This window comes from Vicia villosa, linkage group LG5 (assembly GCF_029867415.1).
Source record: "Vicia villosa cultivar HV-30 ecotype Madison, WI linkage group LG5, Vvil1.0, whole genome shotgun sequence".
Classification (NCBI taxonomy): domain Eukaryota; kingdom Viridiplantae; phylum Streptophyta; class Magnoliopsida; order Fabales; family Fabaceae; genus Vicia; species Vicia villosa.
The window spans coordinates 2,567,473-2,591,953 of record NC_081184.1 but is presented as its reverse complement, the minus strand read 5'-3'; the positions used below and the strand labels follow the sequence as shown (position 1 = coordinate 2,591,953).

At 31.9% G+C, this 24,481-nt stretch overlaps 1 protein-coding gene and 1 long non-coding RNA gene across 5 annotated transcripts; one reads left to right on the top strand and one right to left on the bottom strand.

Moving 5' to 3' along the window:
* Window positions 1–2,530: 2,530 nt before the first annotated feature.
* Window positions 2,531–9,692, bottom strand: LOC131601144 (topless-related protein 1-like). Of its 4 annotated transcripts, none has more exons than XM_058872897.1 (24): window positions 9,447–9,692; window positions 8,837–8,954; window positions 8,537–8,716; window positions 8,258–8,371; window positions 8,015–8,173; window positions 7,696–7,873; window positions 7,450–7,591; window positions 6,966–7,250; window positions 6,751–6,860; window positions 6,592–6,661; window positions 6,288–6,361; window positions 6,105–6,200; window positions 5,933–6,028; window positions 5,671–5,798; window positions 5,159–5,555; window positions 4,993–5,082; window positions 4,756–4,902; window positions 4,557–4,670; window positions 4,262–4,441; window positions 4,036–4,164; window positions 3,709–3,804; window positions 3,337–3,525; window positions 3,087–3,253; window positions 2,531–3,001 (listed from the first exon to the last, which is right to left on the bottom strand). In XM_058872897.1, exons 2-24 carry the CDS (start codon window positions 8,914–8,916, stop codon window positions 2,785–2,787), a joined length of 3,438 nt encoding a protein of 1,145 aa, XP_058728880.1. In that variant the 5' UTR covers window positions 8,917–8,954; window positions 9,447–9,692; the 3' UTR covers window positions 2,531–2,784. The 4 variants fall into 4 exon arrangements, with proteins under 4 accessions (XP_058728880.1, XP_058728883.1, XP_058728882.1 ...); XM_058872900.1 differs by having other exon boundaries at window positions 4,557–4,667; XM_058872899.1 differs by lacking the exon at window positions 9,447–9,692 and adding an exon at window positions 9,083–9,305.
* An 8,116-nt stretch (window positions 9,693–17,808) lies between these two features.
* Window positions 17,809–20,197, top strand: LOC131606119 (uncharacterized). The gene is made up of 3 exons (XR_009284734.1): window positions 17,809–18,172; window positions 18,251–18,330; window positions 19,865–20,197. It is a non-coding gene; the product is annotated as an uncharacterized LOC131606119 (long non-coding RNA).
* The last annotated feature ends 4,284 nt before the right edge of the window (window positions 20,198–24,481 follow it).

The window sequence follows — 24,481 nt, the reverse complement described above, 5'->3', positions numbered from 1 at the left end:
CTATTCGTCGTGATCATGAAGAGTGAATATGGGAAAACTAGTAAGTAAATGTTTTATATCCCTTAGTAATTTATAAATAATCATTTTACTCCTTTATAATCATTGTATTATAGATTTTAAGTTATTTTTGATTATCCTAATTAGTTTCAAATGTTGTTCAAGTTATAGGTGTTTAACGATCAATGACAAATCCTATTGGACAGCCTACAAAATTTTCCATTTTGGTTATTGCTTTTGATGGTTAATCATTTGTTTTAGTTTTGATGTAAAATTATAAAGTGTATGTCATTTTGGGTTTGCATTTGGTGTAATCAATTAATATTTGTGGTACAGTGTTTCAAATTGAGAAATTGGGAAAATGTACAATGTTTCTGGTTCAAGAATCTGCAAAATATGGTTATCTATTATGTAATATGGTTCTATAATACAGGTCTAAACGACAGTACAAAAAAACTTAATCCCTCGATTTTCCATAAAGTCGAGGTAATAACATTGAGATATTACCTCAGTTCTACAAAACACCGAATGTTAATATTAGGCGCGTCATCCAGTTCTGAAAATAATAAAAATATAGATGCTGGGGATCGAACCCACGTGCAGATAACCTTATCCCTTGGTGTTTAAATAATCGAGGTCTTAAGTGGTAGCTTTTAATGACGCCCTTCGTTACCTCGCTTCCATAGCCAAGGTCAAATGCATTTAGCGTCTGACGTTAGATGTGTTCTTTGTAGTAGTGTTTGTCTGAGACTTGTGAATACTTTTTTGTGATTTCTTACTCATGTTGCACTAACTTTACAGTTGTAGGAAAATGGAAAGTTAAAGAAGAATGCAAGTGCTAGACTTGAAAAAGAATGACTCAAAAGAAAATAACATTGACTCTTCTAAAGGATACTGTAAATTAGAGTGCAAAAAGGCTTTATCTACGTTTAATCATTCGCATGCAACACTCAAGGATTCGGTTACTAAAGAGTTGTAATGATGATACCTCCAAAAAGACGTTTGAACTATGGTGCATTAAATACATGATTTCCTAAAGAAACTGAAACACTTCTCCTTCGCCTGTCTTAAGGTGATCAAGGGATGGTCAGCATTCGAGGCTAAGGTATCAAGCTCCCGCTTACCTATACATCAATAAGGGCTTGACAACAATTGTTTTGGTCCGACCACGTCGACCCCGATCGAACACCGAAAAGGAGTCTCGTTTCTTCCTGAATCTTCTCGGCACACTAGAATTATCATCCTAATGAACACGAGACATCTCAATAACAAGTTCATCAGATCCCATACTTGTAAAAAAAAATAAACATATCATATTACATCTCAAATTTTAAATTTCTTTAACAATTTTAAATAAATTATAAAAAAAAAAAAAGTAGAATCAAATGTTTTTTTAAATGATATATCGGAAATTCGACTCCAAACTTAGAATCAAATGTTCTTGTTAATTATTATCAAGTGAGCTAACTTTATTAAAACACTAGACATGAAGTAAACTTGATATTTATCCATATACTAACATTTTTTATCGAAACAGTTGTGAGCTCTGTGAGGTACTGTGGCACTATGACATCACTTGTTGTGAACGTACGTGAAAATAACTAAACATATATGACCCTACCATGTGTCAGTCATAGACATACTTTCAAATGTAGCATTTATTTATTGTTTTTAACCAAGATTTCTGCAATCAAAAATTCACACCATCTAATTCTGCACACACTAAACTCAGCAAAAAAATGCTTCCCAAGGTCAAAAAAGTACACTTGCCAGAATGAAGAGGACATTCACAAAATTGGCAAAATTAAATTTTTCAATTTTTTAAAAAAATACAAGTACAGTACTCTGTTTTTTTTATTCATACAGTACTATAGTTTTGTTAGTAACCATACTGATTAAATTACAAATACTTTGAATTCCGTGCATTAATAAATGCACACAGTTTATTATGTTATGATTAATTATGTCATTCATAAATTATATATTTATTAATAGATTTTAAATAATTTATCAAACATTGATTTTAAATCATCCTGAAACTGTAAAAGATCTCTTCCGTCTTAATCAAAAGTCTTGAGTTCGAACCTCCCCGACTCTAAGAAATCTACCATAGGCACACACGACACGAGTACACGAGTGTTAACCTCTCCAACTCAGTGATTCAATCATAGGCACGGATGAGTGTAACCTCCTTGACTCGAGAAATTCAACCATAGGCACGGATGAGTGTTAACCTCCCCGACTCAAGGAATTCAACCATAGGCACGCTGGAGGGTTAACATTCTCAACTCGAGGAATTCAACCATAGGCACACGCATGTGTGAACCTCCCCGATTCGAGGAATTCAACCATAGGCACGCATGAGTGTTAACCTTCCCAACTCGAGGAATTCAACCATAGGCACACGCATGAGTGTTAGCTTTCCCGACTCACGCACAGATGATATTCAATTTGTAAAAAAAAAAAAAAAAAAAAAATTAAGCAATTTCCTTCAAAGTAGTCAAATCTCTAAATCTATAGCATTAAATTAAACTTCAAAAAAAAAATCTTCACATCTATTGGCAAATCACAATATGGTTTTTGGTATCAACCAAAAAAGTTGTTCCAGCATATGACATGATTATGCATCATTAAAACATATATTAGATAATTATGGATCAACTGATTTGGATAGAATCCATCTGCATAATAAACTAAAGTAAAATATTAATTTGAGTTCTTGAGAATGACCAACAAGCCAAGTATGTAAAAGAAACTTGTCTTTTTGGCTCATAATGGAGATTCAATTCATCTTTGTGCTTGATCTGAAGAAAGTCCAACTGATGCAGCTACTGCTACGTTATTGCTTGCTGATCCGTTTTCGATTGGAGGCGGCGGCACACCCCATTTCGCTTCCGATTCTAGTGGCTCGAACACATGAACTCCACCGTCTGATAGTCCTACAGCAAACTGGTTTGGTTCTTGTGGATGTGCCGCGATTACTAGTGGTTGTACATTTGCATTGCTGCATCATGTAAACACGCGTAATAAGTGCATGAAAAGTTATCGAAAAACTAGTTGACACAAGTAATAATTTGCTCAGGCCTTACCTGACACTTGCAGGAAGATAAGCAGAAGGATTGATACGACACCGTAATCTGAGATTTGAGGCATTAAATACACATACGGTCGCGTCTAAAAAGCTTGCATATATCAGCTGGCTGTCACACGAAAATGTTGCATGCGATATTGGTGCAGAAGATTCCCTTGGAGCCCACTATAATTCCAGATATTGATATATGAGACAATTAAAATATAATGAAATCACTACAATAACAAATTGAAACTCGAAATGCTAACCTGCTTTTGACATTCTAGTTTACTTGCTTCGAAAATGGCAAGCTGAGTTTCGTGTACAACCAAGAACTGTATCTGATCCTGATGAAACTGTACACGCGTATCAGATTGCGCTGATGGAGTCCTCCCAGGAGGCAGCTGCAAGAATCTAGTCTTCTGTTTTTCCCATCCGTCAGTATTCCACACGCAAATCTGCATAATAAAACGAGCTCAGACGCAACTAACTATATTGTAGCCTCATAAAATTGCACTTCCAATTGTATACTCAAAGTGGATCCATAGTTGACAAATAAACAGTTCAAAAAGTTCATATAATGCAATCGAATTATAGAAAAGCAAGATTCTGAAAACGGAACTACAAATAGAAATTATTACCTGAGCATCCGCTCCAGATGAAACAAGAATATTCAATACATGAGAGAAAGCAAGACCAGTAATTCTTTTTGTATGACCTTTGAGTTTACTTTTAACCTGTAAAAGAACTTGATATTAAAACCAATCTCAAACCCCGCAGCACAGACACTTGTGATTGAGAAAATGTGTCCGGTGTCCGACACCAACACAACAGTGACACGTGTAACTGCATTCAATCACTTTCCTTTTCTTATGTTACTAATACGTGTCAGTGTCATGTCCGGTGTATGTTTTTCATAGATCTCAAATGTGATTAGAAATTGTTTATACAAGATACAACTGCGCTACCTCATCAACGCGGACATTATATATTTGAATGGAGGAATCATCCATGCCTATAGCAATAATATTGTTATCTTGAGGATGGAAAGCAAGAAACGTAGCTGCCGGTGGTGAAGCCATGAAAGTTGTCATTGTCTGCACATACACAAGTATACAACAAGGTTAAAAACTGATTAACACGCCGAAAACAATTATTTCAAATATACAAAATTTACAATATAATAAAGGTTACCTTAAAAGTCATCATGTTAAACAAGGATATTTTCCCTCCTGACGCAGACATTACATACGAATCATTTTTGGATAGAGCAAAGCAAGGAACAGAATCTTCAGGATTGCTATCGGCGATATCATTAGTCATCAGGATGCCGCTCGATGGTTGCCACAGCAGAGGTTGCACAGATGCATTGGCCTACAGAATTAAAATGTCCACATAAAAAACGGTATAATTCTGATTCCCACTTTCCGATTAGATAATAGTAGTATTCCGTAGAAAACAAAAAAAGTAACTTCACAGTCTCCCTCACCTTGCCAGATGAGTTACGTTCATTTCGCGGCCATTTCCATAGAAGATGAATGGCATTTGATGCTAATGCTAGAATAGCATTACCTGAATTTGTATATATCAACCTCGATATCTGCTATGAAAAATCAGAACAGTTTCATGCTTTGAATACAAAAATACTCATTGGAGGGTATTTGATAACTATGAATCAAATAACATACCTTGTTTACTCTAACATTCTCTGGTAGCTTCATGGATTTACAATGAGATGGTTCATTGATTTCAGTGAGCTTCCATATCTTTGATTTGTCATTGGATTCTTCGCTTATTCTAGGTTTAACATCGCCCATGTTTCGAGTATCTCCATTCTGATGACATAAAATTTGAGATGAAATTCAGGTAACAGAAAAGTTGCGAGTAACATGCAAGAATAAAGTAAAGAGGATAAGATCACAAACCATTCCAGCAATAGCTGCTACAGACGAGGCTCTCTCAGCTAATGCAGCACTAGATGCAGCGGCAGCAGAAGACATTGAATTTATCGTAGGCTGACACAAGACATCGTGTTAGATTCAGTTTTATTATTACGAGATAATGGAGAAAGTGAGAAATATATAAGTATACCTTTACCAAGGATTCTGATGCTCTTGATGCATCATACATAGAATTCTCTAATGTACGCAACAAACGAATGCCGTCTGCATTGGCTATAATTTTGATTACATTATCGTTCGCTGAGACGGCTAAAAGAGTTCCATCCTTGTTGAAACGAATGCGTGGACTTGCAGGAAGACCCCCATCAGCCTCAACAGTTGTCAAAAGCTGAATATTGTCCATATCCCAGAATTTAATGGAGAAATCATCTCCAGCAGCCAAAAACCGGTTTTTGGTTGTATCAAATTGCACAACACCTGAAGATCGTTTGCGAAATCCTTGGTAAGTCCTTTTCACGGCTCCTTCACTTTCATTCCACTCCACAATAGAGGAGTCTCCATCTTTGCTTGTTCCACATGAAAAGAGCCTATAGTAATACACTCACGGTCAAAATGTTTGAATATAACATGACGAAAAAAATCGGAAGTATAATTAAAACTATGCAGCGATATTTATAAGGAACCGTGGTTGAGAATATTGACCTTGTACCGTCAGCACTATACGCCATGGTTGTGCACCATCGACCAGGAGCATCATAATCAACACGAGATCCCAAATTGTCATACAGCCATGCTTTTATTTTTCCATCTAGCGCTGTTGAAAAGATGAACTACAACATACACGGAAAAACAATTACTGGCTAGAAAAAGTTTATTCCGGGTCGTATACTAACATTATTAAAGGATTCATGCAAACAAACTCAAAAAGCATTCTCCACAAAGGTGTTAAAAAATCAGTTTCTACCTGAATATTTTCTTTATAATGCGGACAGACAGAATAAACTGGAGCCTCGTGACCTTCAAACGTATATTGCTTTGTTCCTGATGCAGCATCCCACACCTGCATTATAACTTATGTTAGCAACATATTGATGTTGTCGACTTCGGTAAATATAGCTCGTGTTTTAACAACTCACCTTAATGGTCTTATCATCACCGCAAGTTATGACACACAGTTGCTTATTTGGGTGGGAAAATGCTAGATCATTTACTCCTCCGGCATGAGCATCAATCTAGAAAACGAGTTCACATTAAAACAGTTATAACAATGCATATATCTATCTGTAATATAATATAATTACGCATGTATGTGAGTGTACCTCCAAGTGCTGCTGAACTTCATCACCGCCACGGTAAGAGTATATCTGAACAATGTGCCTTGAGTATGCAACTCCTGTTAATTCAACAAATTCAAAACATTAGTAATCGGATCAGTTGAGTTGACATCTTAAAACTATTAGCACCGGTGCTTCAAATTAACGGCAAGTCCGATATCAAACACTGACACATGTTTTCAACTAAATTACTGATGTTGATGTGTCAATGGCGGTGATTCGTAGTTTGAAAGTATGTATATTCAATATTCAATAAAACATGGAAGAACCATAAATGTTTTCAACTAACCAAATAAAGCGCCGTCAGGACTCCAAATCACACGGTTAACAGAAACACTTGGATCTTTGACAAGAGCAGCCTGAATTGATCAAGGTTAGTTTTCGCTTCAATCATGGTTATATTGCATCAAGAACATCAAAGTGTACGAGTTAAGACTAAAGAGACAACCTGAAATGCCATTGAACATGCACTAAGATCCCAAACTTTGAAGTTCCTCGAGACCAGTCGCTCCCTAGAACCCACCTCCCATAAGGCGATGTCCCCCACATTTGTACCAACTGACATTTAATAAAGAAAAACTTAGTAAGGTGGTAGTTTGAGAGAAAATAACCGTATAGATAAAATAAATAACACTATACAAAAGCGTTAGAAAAGAGGCCAACCTAGAAGTAAAGATTGTTGAACTGGATGAAAATCCATGCTCATAGGAGACGAGCCCTGATTCAGATTTCGCATGACAGTTTTCGGCAACGGCAAGTCATCCGGTGCATTAAAAGCCTGACTATGCCCATGACCAGGGAATGACGCCGACAACACGTTGACAGGTAGATTAACTTCATCTGTTATTCCCATTGGCCTTGTTCTCTTTGTAACATGATCCGAGTCTCCACCGGATGGATAGTCTACAGAAGGATTAGTTGGAGGGGTCCGTGGATGCTTCAAAGCACCTAAACATCGCAAAGAAACAAAACTCAAAGGTAGTTCAGATTGAAGGCATAGTAGGACTCGGACACCGACATAACACTGACAATTATTGTTACATTTACATTCAATTACTAGCATTTTTTCCTAAAATATTATTGGTATCCGTAGTGTATCTAGTGTCTGTGTCCGTGACTCATAGATAGTCTAGAAATAGTTTATTACCGGGCATTGATGGAGCGCCAAGGCCGATACCTCCTCCACCGATACCGCCTCCACCCGAAACTGCAGCATGTGCTACAGTAGTAGGATTTGACATCCATCCCGCGAGCTGTGTTGGCACATTTGCCGGAGTAGGTTGAAAAGGCTGTAACCATGAAGCACAGAAAAGTTTAGCACCATAATAAGAATCAAAAGATGACAGAGACATTAAACAAAGCCTATTTATAATATCAAGAGAAGCTCGCTCACCCCATGAGCACCAAGAGGAGGAAATCCACCAGCTTTCGGTAAGGATCCTAATAGCGGACTGTTAGCAGGCGAAGGAGCTCGTGCACCATTTGGTTGTCCGCATGAGTGATCCACAAAAAGAGTTTTTATATCAGGATTCGGACGTGGATTCTTACAAAGTTGATGTTGCCAATTCAAGCTGTAATTTAGTTTTTTTGTCAATAGAACACAACCTAATCAGCTTCTAGGAAGTTTATATCTTCAATAAAACCCTTAGCACTATTATCACAACGATAAACGACTTAATAGTAAGGATACTGGGACAGCATAAAAAAACTACCTTTGATTGATGAGTGTCCTTAACCTTGAGTTTTTAAGGTTTGGAAATTGCAATTTGTCGCGAAATAACGGATTAGCTTCGATGAGCTTTTTAAGCTCAACCAACATGATTGCTCGCGCAGACTTAGTATCACCATACTTGGACAACTGTTCGTTCTCCCTATAATAACAAAAACTCAATCACCACATCTTGCAAAAACCGAATACGAAAGTGCAAACGAAGAATTGAAACTAAAATAAGCACCTAAAATTCTCCAATGTCAAAAGCTGTGTGATTTCCTTGAACAATTCTTCGTTAAATGTAGAAAACACTTTCAAATCCTTTACTAATATCTCAACAGCTTTCGACCGATCATGCCTATAACACACAATTACAAAATCAAAAAACAGTTTCAATCTCAGCTTCATCAAACACAAGTTGCAGCGCAACCCTAACCGCAAATTAAAACCATGATTCTAACTAAGACTTGAAAGTCGACAAGTAATTAACAACCGAAAAACCGAAATGTGAAGTGAGACTTACTTATCTAAAGCCTCAAGATACTTTTGCTTCCTTATCTCAAAAAATATCTTCATAGAATACCTATTATCATCCACTTTAGTAAAACCAGATAAGTACTTTTCAACTTCATCCCAATTCCCACCATGAACTTCATCCTCAAAATACTTCATGTTAAAGAAAAATCCAGATTCCTGCTCAAGCCTAATCAATCATCATAAACCATAAACAACTAATTAGTCAAATCAAATCAAATGTGAAGAAAAAAAATTATACCAAAAATAATAATAAGTTAAAACAATAGAACAAAAAACTTAGCCCCACTTGTGAACAGTTTCTTTGAACTTTTCCTCATCAAGAAACTGCAAGATCAAGAACACCAATTCCCTACTCAGAGATGACATCTTAACCACACTGAAAAATCTCCAACACTCAACTAGATCTGCAAAAATTATATTTCAAAAGTCACAAATTTGTAATAAAAGGGTTACCTATATATATATATATAATATATATAAATATAAATAATCAACAATTAAAAAAAATAAGTAATAATTTAAATCAATAAACCTTAATGGAAAAGAAGAAAAAAATAACCTTCCTTATTTGCAAGGAATTAACTAAAAAAAGAAAATCCCTATGGTTTTGTTAGCCAAACAAAAACTAAGAAAAAATTGAAACACCCATTTGACTCTCTCTCTCTCTCTCTATTTTCTCTCTCTAGCTTCTCTCTCTAATATAATCAAACAAACATAAAAAATAAAACTTTATTCCAGGTTGAAGATGCATGAACCTAAAGTCTCAACCCCAAAAAATTATAAAATTATAAAATAAAATAAAAAGCAAAAAAAAAAAAAGTTGTAAAAAAAAAAATAAACTTTAAAGGGTACAGATTCGAAGCATGAATGAAAGAGAGAGAAACTGTGTTTGTTACCTTGGCTTCTTCAAAGACCGAACACATCAAACATGCGAATAACAAACCACAACAACAACAACAACAAAGAAAACTCCGAATATGGAACCAAACCAAACCCACAACAAAAGTCTCACACACAAAAAGAGCAAAAACTCGAATTTCTCTCTCTAGATATGGACTAATCTACAGTTTCTCTCTCTAGAAACTATCTCTAGATATATAAATAGAGAGAGAAAGAAGAAGGGGACATTTGAAGTTGCAGAAATAGGTGGTTTTTTTTATAGGAGGCGACAGATTGAAGAGGTGGTAAGTGAAACGAGTTATCAAACTAGGTTATCTAATAATAGATAAGCTATCTGATAAGTTGTTTCAGTTATATAACAACTGCAGATGTAGTGGGACCCACCAAGCCGGCTTCGGTTTTGCCTAATCGATCGGCTCGGAATCTCGAGCTAACAGCTGTCTTCAGCTTCAGACAGTGGGATTTTGCTTCTGTACAGAGAGTGTATGGTAAGAATAACGAATCCACCGTTGGATCTGGATCTTGGGTTTTGATGATGGATTTTAACGGTGGAGATTTGAGGAAAGTTGTGAGATGGTGAGAAAGTGACTTTTAGTGGGTTGAGATCCCATGTTGTGTAACGACAAAGTTTTAATGAGAGGGTAACGTATTGTTTGCCCTTAGGGTTTTGTGGTTATTACAGGAATTGCCATTGCGAGATGCGTTTTTATCACGTGATAGTTAGATAGAGGAGTGGTACAGGTCATGATTGCGATATGTGAGATGAGAAAAGAGATATGATACGAGATTTTGACGAGATTGGGAAAATTAATATTGAATTAATAATGTAATGAAATAAAGTGAATTAAATGTGTGGTTGTTGTTTGTCTAGATATCTAACTGCTCTTCTCCGCGTAAGCATTCTGGTATCAAATACTTTCTTCCTCTCAAAGTAATAGATTTAAAACTAAATATTGTCATAAATTAATCGTTATAATGTTCTATAAATATTTTTGTTTGATTTTTTTAATATAATTATTACAATTATCTATTTAAAGTAAATGATAAAAAGATGTAGGGTGTGTTTGGATTTACGGTGAACAGAATTGATTTTAGCAGAATTGATTTTTGTTTGGAGTATATTTATGTAAAAGTGAGTTGAACAATAAATTTCAGTGTAAAAACCATCCAGAATCAATTCTAGAGGTAGAAGTTACAAATTCTAGGTTAAGTAGAATTAATAAAATCAATTATGTATTTGATAAAACAAATATCTCAAAATCATCTGGCATCAATTCTACACATATAAAATTGATTCTGAATTTTTCAAAAGTCAATCTAAACATGCTAGTAATTGATTCTAGATTTAAATGATGGTTTTATACAAAAGAAAATGTTATTTAATGTTATAAATGAACTTTTTAAATACTAAAAATAGCACTCAGAATCAATTCTGAAGGTAGAAGTTACAAATTATAGCTTAAGTAGAATTAATAAAATCAATTCTGTATTTGATAAAACAAATATCTCAAAATCATCTGACATCAATTCTACACCTATAAAATTGATTCTGAATTTTTCAAAAGCCAATCTAAACATGCTAGTAATTGATTCTAGATTTAAATGATGGTTTTATACAAAAGAAAATGTTATTTAATGTTATAAATAAACTTTTTAAATACTAAAAATAGAAGAAAAAAATTATGCAAATTTGTTTAATCAATTTATTGAAAAATGATTTGTTAAACGTTTGAACAAATAATATTTTTTTAAGAAATTTTTTTAGAAGATGTATTGTAAACGTAAATGTTATTCAAATATTGATAATTTTCGTTTAAAATTAAATTAGGTGTCAATATTTATATATTTTAGATAATATATTTTTATTTATTGTGATTTAATTCATGTAATGAAAAGTTTGTGTCGAAAAATAAATTAATATTTTATTTTTAAAAATTCACTAATAAAAACTTTGTGTTGAAAAATAAATTTGAAATTTATAAAATTTTATTTTAAAAATAAAACAATGATATTAATAAAAATTATAACAAATTTGATCATTATTTTTTCAACATAAAATTTTTAATTGTGGATATTTTAACATGTGCATTTATAAAACAAGTTAATTTAGTCCAAATTATAATAGATGAGCTAATTTATGAATTTTTTTATATTTAATTATTTGGTAGGTTCCTAAACTATTTGTAAATTTTTAACTAGATCCGTATATTATATATATATATATATATATATATATATATATATATATATATATATATATATATATATATATATATATATATATATATATATATATATATATATATATATATATATATATATATATATATATATGAGGAGGGATCAAATTACACCCGAAGAGTTACACCACGAGTTACACTCGTTCAATAACTACATCTCGAATTAATATTTTTTAAATTCAACCGTTGGATTGAAACATAATATCATATAGATCATATCTATAAAGTTTGAGCTTAATCTATAATGATTTACTATATCATCAAGATATCCAAAGATTAACGTCAAAATGAGCTTTCATATAACGTTAATTTTGATGTAATTCAATGACATAGTAAATCATTATAGATTAAGCTCAAACTTTATAGGTATGATCTATATGATATTATGTTTCAATCCAACAGTTGAATTTAAAAAATATTAATTCGAGATGTAGTTATTGAACGAGTGTAACTCGTGGTGTAACTCTTCGGGTGTAATTTGATCCCTCCTCTCTTTCTCTCTCTCTCTCTCTCTCTCTCTCTCTCTCTCTCTCTCTCTCTCTCTCTCTCTCTCTCTCTCTCTCTCTCTCTCTCTCTCTCTCTCTCTCTCTCTATATATATATATATATATATATATATATATATATATATATATATATATATATATATATATATATATTCCATATCAATGTTATCAAGTGTTGACTAACAATTCTTTAATAGAAGGGTTTAGTTTTAAAATAATCTGATTACTATTTTAAAAATTAAATTATTATATTAATATAATACATTAGTTTTTTTTTTTTTACTAATATAATACATTAGTTATTCAATAAATTTAAAAGAAAAAAACTTTTTATTATAAGAATCGGATGGAATGCTAAATTAGGGACTTGATTACAACTATTTTTAATTTAAAGAGACTGTTTAAAGAATTTAAAAAGTTAGAGGATCTAGATATTAGTAAAATCTTGATTTTACAAATACAACTCATATATACAATTTTAATGAAATCATTTATCTATTGAGCTATATCTTATATTCTTATATATTCTAAATTTTAAAAAATAGTTTACAAATGTTTACGTTAATAAACTTTTAAATATATTTATAACAAATATCTAACTGACAAAATAGAAATATGTATTTGACTTAATTTTAAATGACAATTTCATAGACATACAAAAAAATTGTGTAATTGATTTCTTGGAAATTGAATAGTTTAACTTTTTAAAATATAATATTTTTATTAAATAAATTAAAGAAGTGTTTTAAGGAAAACGTTAGTCTTAGTCAAACACTTCCACAAATTAAGAAATAATAATATTTTTACATAAATATCTTAATCTTGTATAATCATTTTTACTATAAATACGAAATAGAAATTAAATAAAAATTTATGAAAGTAGTATTAATTAAATAACATTGTTTTATAAAAAATTAATTAATGGTACATTGAAAATTGTAATAGATCAGTTTTTTCATGATTTATTTGTACCTTTGTATTTGAAAATAAAATAAATTCTCTTAAATATTCGCCATCTTTATATATTATTCAAATTTTCAAATACTTTAATTATTTCTTTACAATATATGACCAATTATGTTATATAATTTTTTTGCATCCTAAATATTCTGTAATATTTTAAATGTTTCTCGTTTCTAATGAGTAAACTTATAAAATATTTATAATATTGATTATTAACAAATATAATATTGCAACTTTTCTCTTTTTAGTTCTCAAATTTAATCAAATGATTTTTTTTTTTAAATCGGGTATTCTCTACACGCAATTGCAGAAAATAATTTTTCGAGTCGGGTAAGATTACAATAGATGGCAAAGCTTTGTCTTAAGAGAATTTAACATTGTGGTGTGTTAAGGGTTGGGTTCAATCGAAAGATATTTAGTCAAATTTAATATTAAAACTTAACATTTTTTATTTTTGAATTTTATTTAAAGGAGTTTTATATTTAAGATGAGGGGTGGTCAAAATATAAATGTTATAATAGCATATCGGTAATCGAATTAAATTAAATTAAAAACTAAAAAATTAGATTTATTTAGTAATTTTTTGCAAATCAAACTATATTATGTGGAAAAAAATTAAATAACCACTTTTAAAAAAAAAACAAAAAAACCAGTTTTTCAACAAATTTACCAAAGTGTTTAGGTTTTGGAGATAGTATGATTACTAGTGTTAATTGGATTGTGTGAATCGTAATTGATTAATTGGCCTCTCATATGTGAATGATGTGTGTGTTGTGAATGTTGTGTACAATTGGTGGATAATTCATAGAGTTGAATTATTGTGATATGTGGAATGTTAAGATGGTAGAGATGATCTTAATTGCATATATTTGTGAGATTGTACATACATTCATATCATAGTGTGCCTTGAAACATAGGTGGAATTGCTTTGAAACACAAGCGTGGCTTGGATTCTAGAGTGAATCGGAAAGCGGTAAACTATATGTTTACATTTGGTGGCTTTGGTCTTGTCCGGATCTGAAGCGTGGCTAGATTCTATATGAATCGGAAGCGGTGGAACTTTGGGTCCATATTGGGTACCACATGCATAGAGTCACATGTCTTGCATTGAGTTACATTGGAGTTATGTGATGTTTGAATATATGTAATTATGTGATTAGGTGATTGTTATGTGTGCATGAGATGTGATAATTAAATTTGGTGATGTTTGATACATGATTTTGGTGATATATGTAAATGAAACGTATATGATGCGAATGCAAATATATATATATATATATATATATATATATATATATATATATATATATATATATATATATATATATATATATATATATATATATATATATATATATATATATATATATGTATGTATTAATGATATATGTATATACGTGGAATATATGAACCATGTTTTGCCATTGTTGATAGTTGTATTAATTTACGTTGTGATTATGAAGTATATGTTATTATGTGCTTGAATGACATACTTGTAAACTTGAATACATTGTTATAGTTGATAGTTAACATTATTGTTGTGATGCAAATTGCTTATATTGAGAAGTGGTGAATTGTGTATGATTTTATCTTTGCTATATGTATTATCATACTTTCCTTTATAATGTTTGATATCTCACCCCTTCTGCTGATGTTTCCCCTACCATGGGAAATGGGCAGGTACTCAAGTATAACTGTGGAAGTTTGTAGATTCATCGTGTCTGGTTGGTGTGTCGCTCTGATACGTAGCACTCGGGGGTTGTCTATATTGTTGTTTCTATGTTGTTCATGTTTTAGTTGTTGAGTTCCAAATTGGATAATGAGAAGTACTATGATGTTTGAAGTTGTTTCCGATTAAATAAGATGATTTGTTTATAAATTCGAATGTTATGATTCCGCTGCATATTAAAATGAAGTTGGTTTGTCTAAGAGCTGTTATAAGTTGTTTTGTGCTTCTCTGAGATTAAAGTGCTATGTATCTGTTTATGAGTTGTTTATAGGAAGTAAATGTGATATCCCAAATGCTTGTTGATAGTTTTAAAATACTCTGATTTCTCGCATGATATTTTTTGGTAGAATTTGGGGTGTTACATTAGTGGTATCAGAGCAGGTCGGTCCGTCCGGCCAAGTTGTCGAGTCAGTTGAGTTGTGTGATAGTTGAATGCTGTCAGTGTTTTATTCCTTAGTACGCGACATGTGTGTGAAACACTGTTGGTACTTGTTCATTTTGTTGCAGGGTTAGTTTAAGCGAAGTAGGGGAGAAGCTGTGCTTCTCGGATATGTTTCAGTTGTAAGTTATTGGTGTAATATATTGCTTAAGGAGACAGAACAATCAATGTAGAAGTTTGTTGGTTCCGAATTCGAAGATAACATGGATTTAAGATTTTGTTTGTTTAACAAGTCGGATCATCTTGGAATAAGGATAATTGTTATAAGATGGAATTTAGGAAGTTGCCATATTCAGCATTATTAGTGGACTGTGAAGTTATCAATTTAAGTAACCGTTGCGTAGGATGTTGACTTAAGAATAATGATTAAGCGACGGATTACAGTAGACCTTGTCAAGGGATCCTTGGCAAGAGATTGGAAAAGTTGTCGAAGTTGTTGGAACATTCAAGTCGGAGTTAGAAATGTGAAGGGACGAGTATGATTCCAAGAATAAAAAGTGTTGATAGTGGTGTAAAGGAATTATGTTCTAATGTTATCACAAGGTGTGTGTTAGCATGTTCAGATGATTTTGGGAGTTAATGAAGTATGGTATTTTTGGTGACGTAAAGGATTCTATTGCAGTTAAGTAACGATGGTTTACGCTACCATTATGGTTGTCGGCTATCTATTGACAAATTGAGGAACTGATCACCCTTAATCTCTTGTTGATAGTAGACGGAATCGTATTGGAATGAGATAGACTTGTCTTACCAGCTTGATAATATTGGAAGTGAATAAGTCTGTGCAAGATGGTGCGATGTTGTTTAGGTTGTTTGCAACTTTGGATGTTCATGAGGAAATAACGATTGGGGGATTATCGATAGTTGGCGCATTTGCATAAGTGTTTCCTGAAGATGTAAGTGATTTACCGTCAGAAAGAAAAGTTGAGTTTTCGATCGATTTAGTTCCTGGAAGTAGTCTTGTATCGAGGGCTCCATATAGGATGTTTGCTTATGATGTTGAAAGAGTTGAAGAGTCAACTTGAAGATTTGTTTGAGGAGAGGTTGATTCGTTTGAGTGTGTCGTCTAGAGGTGCATCTGTTTTTGTTGGTTAAGAAGAAGGAAGGTTTTGCAAGGCTTTATGTTGAAGCAAAAAGGACAAGTTGTAGCTTATGCTTCAAGGCAACTTAAGATTCATGAGAGGAATTATCTGACGCAAGATTTAGAGTTGGCCGCCGTTGTTTTTGTTTTGAAACTTTGAAGGCACTACTTGTTTGGATCGAGATTCGAGGTATATAGTGAACACAAGAGTTTGAAGTAGTTGTTTGATCAGAATGAGTTGATAATGAGGAAAAGAATATGGTTGTAATTCTTGAAGGACTATGATTTTGGTTTGAATAACCATCCGGGAAAAGCGAACTTTGTAGCAAATGAATTGAGTAGGAAATAATTGCATATGTCTATGTTGATGATTCAAGAATTGGAATTGTTGGAATAATTTTGAGATTTGAGTTTGGTATGTTGAAGCTTACTTGTGGTATTCTTGATGAGATTAGAGAAGGTCAGAAATCAGATTTGAAATTGGTTGACAAGATGACATTGATTGATCGAGGATAAGGTGATAATTTTCGCATTGATGAGAACGGTGTCATGAGATGTCGTGATTGAATTTGTATTCCTGATGTTTCGGATTTGAAAAAGAGAATTTTTGGGATGAAGGGCATCAAAGTGGTTGAGTAATTATCCTGGTGCTACTAAGATGTATCAAGACTTGAGAAAGTTATTTTGGTGGCGCGATATGAAGAAGGATATTGCGGAATTTGTGCATTCGTGTTTGACTTGTCAGAAGTCAAAGATTGAACATCAGAAACCGTCTGGTTTAATGCAATCGTTGTCCATTCTTAAGTGGAAGTGGGATAGCATTTCTATGAATTTTGTTTTGGGTTTTTCGAGGACATCGATTAATTGTGAGGCAATTTGGGTCATTGTAGATGGATTGACGAATTTTGCTCACTCTATTCCGATAAGCAGGAATTATCTGATGGAGAGACTTGCAAAGTTGTATTTTGAAAAGAATGTGAGTTGGCATGGTATTCCGTCGAGTGTTGTTTCTGATAGAGATCCGAAGTTTGCTTCTAAATTTTGGAAAGTTTTATAGAGTACTTTGATTATTAAGTTGTGTTTGAGTTCTGTTTATCATCCGCAAGCTGATGGTCAAACGGAGAAGACAATTCAGTAGCTTAAGGATCTTTTGAGAGCTTGTATTTTGAAGCTTTGTATGGTCGAAGGTGTGGAATGCCTTTGTGTTCGTGTGAGTCTGGAGAGAGTAAGTGTAGTTTTGGTGATGAGATGGTTGTGTCGATTGTATTTTCGAGGACGAAAATATTCTAAGTGGAGGAGAGTTGTAACATCCCGATTTTTATTAATATTTTTATTAATTATATTATTTGGTGTTTTTAATAATTACTTATTTATTTAGTTATTATGTGATATAATAATTATTTAAGTATTTAATTATGTGAGTGTTTGTATTTGACTCAATTGAGTTATTAGAGAGATATAACTAAATGGGCCTAAGTGATAGAAACATAATGGATGGATTGGTGGGTTAAGCCCAATTGACATAAGTGAGATAGTAAGAGAAGGTTAGGGTTTTAGAGGTTACTATTTTCATTTGGGGGAAAAAAATAGGAAGAAGAGAAAAGAGGCAAAAGGGAAGAGAACAATGGTGGAAGAGAAAAGCTAGAAGAAACCTCATTTTCGCAGCAAGTTTCAGCATTGAGTCACCTTAGCAAAACAGATGTATCTCTCAATCCAACCGTTGGATCGTCGCGTGGTTTTGACACAACGTTCCTGACTCATAGAGGTAAGTTCTGACCGGAGCGATTTTGATTTTGAGGATTTTAAGTTCGTCTGATAAGCTGATTTCCGAACTGGTTTTTAGGTGTGTCTCCAAATTATGTTTGAAGGATTTATTTTGGAGAAAAGCTTAGAGCTATGGTGAAAGAGTTCATATTTGCCAAGGTAAGGGTGGGGTTCTTTCATGCTAAAGAGTTGTATGATAGTATGTTATAGTGGGTTTAATTTTATACTTTGATATCCATGTTCTTCTATGTTGCAATTTTGGGTATTTGATGATTTGTTGGAATGTGATGATATAAATGTGATAAGTTGTGTGCAATTGATAATCTATGTGTATTAGATTGTTATGTTTGTTGTGAGTAAACCATTGATAGTGAAATAATGGGTTTTGTTATAGAATTGGAAAATAATGGAATAGAAATATAATAGTTGAATTGAAATTAATATAGTTTAATTATTAATTGGATAGTTAAATTATTAGTTGAATTGATTCCAATAAGTCTATGTGATTGGAATATACTTGGACTTGGACCAATTATTCGGTTTATCGGTAAATTACGGTATTTTGAGAAATTGTTTGTAATTGTGTTTTGGCTTGAATATGTATGTTGAGAAATATATATTGTCATGCCAATGATGTTGTTTTGATATTGATTCTTTATGGTTAGTTGGTTAGCATTAATTCTAATGACTAATTGCTTGATGTTGAAAATGTGTGTTCATGTATAATTGACAAAAATGAGAATTAACATGAGATAGTATGATTACTAGTGTTAATTGGATTGTGTGAATCGTAATTGATTAATTGGCCTCTCATATGTGAATGATGTGTGTGTGTTGTGAATGTTGTGTACAATTGGTGGATAATTCATAGAGTTGAATTATTGTGATATGTGGAAAGTTAAGATGGTAGAGATGATCTTAATTGCATATATTTGTGAGATTGTACATACATTCATATCATAGTGTGCCTTGAAACATAGGTGGAATTGCTTTGAAACACAAGCGTGGCTTGGATTCTAGAGTGAATCGGAAAGCGGTAAACTATATGTTTACATTTGGTGGCTTTGGTCTTGTCCGGATCTGAAGCGTGGCTAGATTCTATATGAATCGGAAGCGGTGGAACTTTGGGTCCATATTGAGTACCACATGCATAGAGTCACATGTCTTGCATTGAGTTACATTGGAGTTATGTGATGTTTGAATATATGTAATTATGTGATTAGGTGATTGTTATGTGTGCATGAGATGTGATAATTAAATTTGGTGATGTTTGATACATGATTTTGGTGATATATGTAAATGAAACGTATATGATGCGAATGCAAATATATATATATATATATATATATATATATATATATATATATATATATATATATATATATATGTATTAATGATATATGTATATATGTGGAATATATGAACCATGTTTTGCCATTGTTGATAGTTGTATTAATTTACGTTGTGATTATGAAGTATATGTTATTATGTGCTTGAATGACATACTTGTAAACTTGAATACATTGTTATAGTTGATAGTTAACATTATTGTTGTGATGCAAATTGCTTATATTGAGAAGTGGTGAATTGTATATGATTTTATCTTTGCTATATGTATTATCATACTTTCCTTTATAATGTTTGATATCTCACCCCTTCTGCTGATGTTTCCCCTACCATGGGAAATGGGCAGGTACTCAAGTATAACTGTGGAAGTTTGTAGATTCATCGTGTCTGGTTGGTGTGTCGCTCTGATACGTAGCACTCGGGGGTTGTCTATATTGTTGTTTCTATGTTGTTCATGTTTTAGTTGTTGAGTTCCAAATTGGATAATGAGAAGTACTATGATGTTTGAAGTTGTTTCCGATTAAATAAGATGATTTGTTTATAAATTCGAATGTTATGATTCCGCTGCATATTAAAATGAAGTTGGTTTGTCTAAGAGCTGTTATAAGTTGTTTTGTGCTTCTCTGAGATTAAAGTGCTATGTATCTGTTTATGAGTTGTTTATAGGAAGTAAATGTGATATCCCAAATGCTTGTTGATAGTTTTAAAATACTCTGATTTCTCACATGATATTTTTTGGTAGAATTTGGGGTGTTACACAGCACACCCTGGAGTATACACCAAACCAAGTGGCGCATTAATGTAAAAATGGGGTGTATGCGTCATTTCATCTGGCGCCAATGTGTCGCCCACATTAGGTTAGCCATTTGAAATGACGCCTATGTGGGTTTTTTATTTTGTTTTTTTACAAATAATAATTGGAGACCCATTTGGACAACCGGAAACAAATATTGAAATAACGATTGAAATAAATAAAGCTGGAAGTAAATAATTTTATTAATTTGAACTGAAAGATACAACGAAAACCACAACCGATAAACGGAAACTTAAAAACCCTAGTGTCTGTTATCACCATAACGGCCTTTCGTTCCGCATGTAGGTGCATGTGTAACACGTTGAACACGTGTAATGCCGCCGCGAACCCTAGGGCCACCCCTTCCCATTTGTGGTTCTTGTTGCGTTTGTGTAGACGGCCCTGGAATTGTGTTGTCCCGGATGTCACTGTCAAGGAATTCGTCAAGGCCACCATAATATCCCGGAAGTCGACTATCGTAAAGTCGGTTACTCAAGCCCTCAAATGTGCTAAATGGTGGTGGGGGAGTAGGTTGAGATACGAATTTCGGTTGGTAGGACTCAGTGGCACTTGAACTACCTTGATAAAAGCCAAATTGATTGGTTGGTGTTGCAAAGCCAAACGGGGTATGGTGGTGAGATGATTGTGATATTAATGGGTCGCGGGGGTCATCTTCATCAGGTGGACCATCGTCGAGAGTTAGTGGGATTCTTGATGAACCAGTCTTGTTGTGTTAGCTGAATGACCTTGAGGGGTCTGCCTCTTGAGGGGTTTCGAGCATTTCGTATGTCTTGCTCACATGTCATAGCAGCATGTGCATTTGAGCACCGAGACGCATTATCACTACTATCTCCAATTTACAAGGCTGAGACATTGCTCCAGATATACAGTGTGACATTTCCAGTGGTAGCGAAGGAGGATTACTGGTCTGAGTATGATGGGGAGGTAGTTTGGCATAATGACACAATGCGACGAAAGAAAAAGGGTCGCCCTAACAGTACTCGCATTCGAACCGAAATGGACATGCATGACAAAATGGAAAGAAAATGTAGCATTTGTCGTCAACTAGGGCACAATAAAAAGAAATGTCCTAGTCGTGGAACAACCTCATCGCATGTTTAATTAACTTTATAACATATTTTTACGATAATGTATCGACTTTGTGTATAGACTTTGTAACATATTTTTAATCAATGAACTCTACTTTATTAAACGGCGAAATCGACAACCCAGACATTAAATAACATAATTAGGGCTGATGACAATTTTACGAAATCGACATATTGGACTTTATTTGAAAAATTCGGAGAGAAAATCAAAGACCAGAATCGAAAACTTTGCGCAAAATGAAACGAAATGGGGTATTTTTTTATAAAAAAAACTAACACATAGGAGCCAATTGAAATGGCTCCTATGTGTAAACAACAACACATAGGCGTCAAACCAAATGGCATGTCTATTCTTCATGAACATAAGCGCCAAATTGTATGACTCATTCACCAAAATTTTATACCAATGCACCACTTGGTTTGGCGCATACCCCAAGGTGTACTGCCAAACCTAGACACTTTGGTAAATTTTCTGAAAAACTAGTTTTTTTTTTTGGTTTTTTTAAACCTGGTTATTTAATTTTTTTTTCTTCGTATTATGTTACAACCAAAACTTCACTTAACTCACATCCAACTCAAACCCAAACTTATTTTTCTTTAGGCTTACAATTATGAGATTTTCTCTTCTTCACACTTTGGGCTTCAGTTTCAGCCTTCTCAAATATCTCCTTAGCAGTATCGCATTTTTTTCTCATCTTCTTCGCAAGGTACATCCTTCCTCTTCTTCTCTAATTTCTCCTCTCTTATATTCTTTCTTTTTTTTATCTTCTAATATTTATACTAATGTTCTCTCTTCAAATTTCATTCTTATCGCGTCTCTTCTTCTCTTGTCTCACCTTTCTTCTGTTATTTCTTTTTCATCTTCTCTAATATTTCCTCTCCTTCGTCTTTTGTATTTCATTACAATGTTTTTTTATATTGTTGTATGCTACTGTTTTATAGTTTTGTTTATTTTTTTAATATAATTATTATATAAATACTTTTGTTTATTTTTTTAATATAATTATTATAATTATTTATTTAAACTAAATGATAAAAATATGTAATTGATTCTAGATTTAAATGATTATTTTATCCAAAGGAAAATGTTATTTAATGTTATTGATGCACTTTTTAAATACTAAAAATAGAATAATTTTTTTATGCAAATTTGTTTAATCAATTTATTGAAAATTGATTTGTTAAACGTTTGAACAAATAATATTTTTCTTAAGAATTTTTTTACAAGATGTATTGTAAACGTAAATGTTATTCAAATATTGATAATTTTTCCGTTTAAAATTAAACTAGGTGTCACTTTTATTATTTATGTTTTAAATTATTTTACTCTTTAATATACTAATGTAATATTTATATATTTTTATTTATTGTGATTTAATTTATATAATGAAAAGTTTGTGTCAGAAAATTAATTAAAATTTTATTTTAAAAAATTCACTAATAAAAGGTTTGTGTTGAAAAATAAATTAAAAATTCTATTTTAAAAAATAAATCAATGATATTAATAAAAATTATAACAAATTTGATAATTATTTTTTCAACACAAATTTTTTATTTGTGGATATTTTAACACATGTATTTATGAAAACAAGTTAATTTGTCCAATTAATAATAGATTAGCTAATTTATGAATTTTTTATATAAATTATTTGGTAGGTCCCTAAACTATTTGTAAAATTTTAACTAGATCCTGATATAAAAAAGAGTTGAAATCAAGTCTTCTAATATATATATATATATATATATATATATATATATATATATATATATATATATATATATATATATATATATATATATATATATATATATATATATATATATATATATATATATATATATATATATATCAATGCTATCAAATGTTGACTAACAATTCTTTAATAGAAGGGTTTAGTTTTAAAATAATCTGATTACTATTTTAAAAATTAAATTAAATTATTAGATTATTACTAATATATAAATTATTATATCAATATAATATATATATATATATATATATATATATATATATATATATATATATATATATATATATATATTAGTTATTTAATAAATTTAAAAAAAAAACTTTTTATGATGAGAATCGGATGGAATGCTAATTAAGGGACTTGATTACAACTATTTTTAATTTAAAGAGACTGTTTAAAGAATTTAAAAAGTTAGAGGATCTAGATATTAGTAAAATCTTGATTTTACAAATACAACTCATACATACAATTTTAGAATTACAAATTCAAATCTTAATAGACAAAATACTCTTTTTGGGCTTTTAAGTTTATTTCAGAGTTCATTTTGATCTCTTATTTTAAAAAGTTACAAAGTGGTCATTTAATTGTTCAAAAAGGTTCACATTAGTCCTTTTCGTCCAATTTTTTAAAACAGCGTTAACTTTTGCACTAGTGGCATTTGACGCGACATTTGTTTGTACACGTGTGGCATGTGTTTCTTGAATTGAATTTTAAGATGATCTTTTCTTTCAATTATATATATATATATATATATATATATATATATATATATATATATATATATATATATATATATATATATACATGTTCAGAAAATTTGAATGAAACTTATTCAGTAATACGAAACTTCAAGCATAAAGTTTCATTATTTTATGATGTGTGAACATTTAGAAAATTATTTTGAAATTGATGTGAAAAATTAATAATGAAAGAGGTTAAATGGAAATTAAATGTATTTTGCATTAAATACATCATAAGTAATCTCTATGAATTGTTATAAAACTTTGAGACATTTTTATGAAAGTTTGCAATAGTTTAGAATGACAATGGCTTGTGAAATGACACAATTTTTCATTATGCACATGCCTTCTTAAGTCAGTTAAACGGATACCTGATTTAACAAGTACATAATGATTTATGAATTTCAAACAATTTTTCAAATTTCAAACTGCAACAGGTTTCTTAAATCAGTTAACCAGGTCTGACTTGAAAAATGCAGCGGACTCGACTTAAGTGCAAAAAGTTTTTTTAAATAAGCTTTTTATGGCTTTGCTTAAAAAAGGGTTAATAGTAGTTCACCCCCCTGTAAT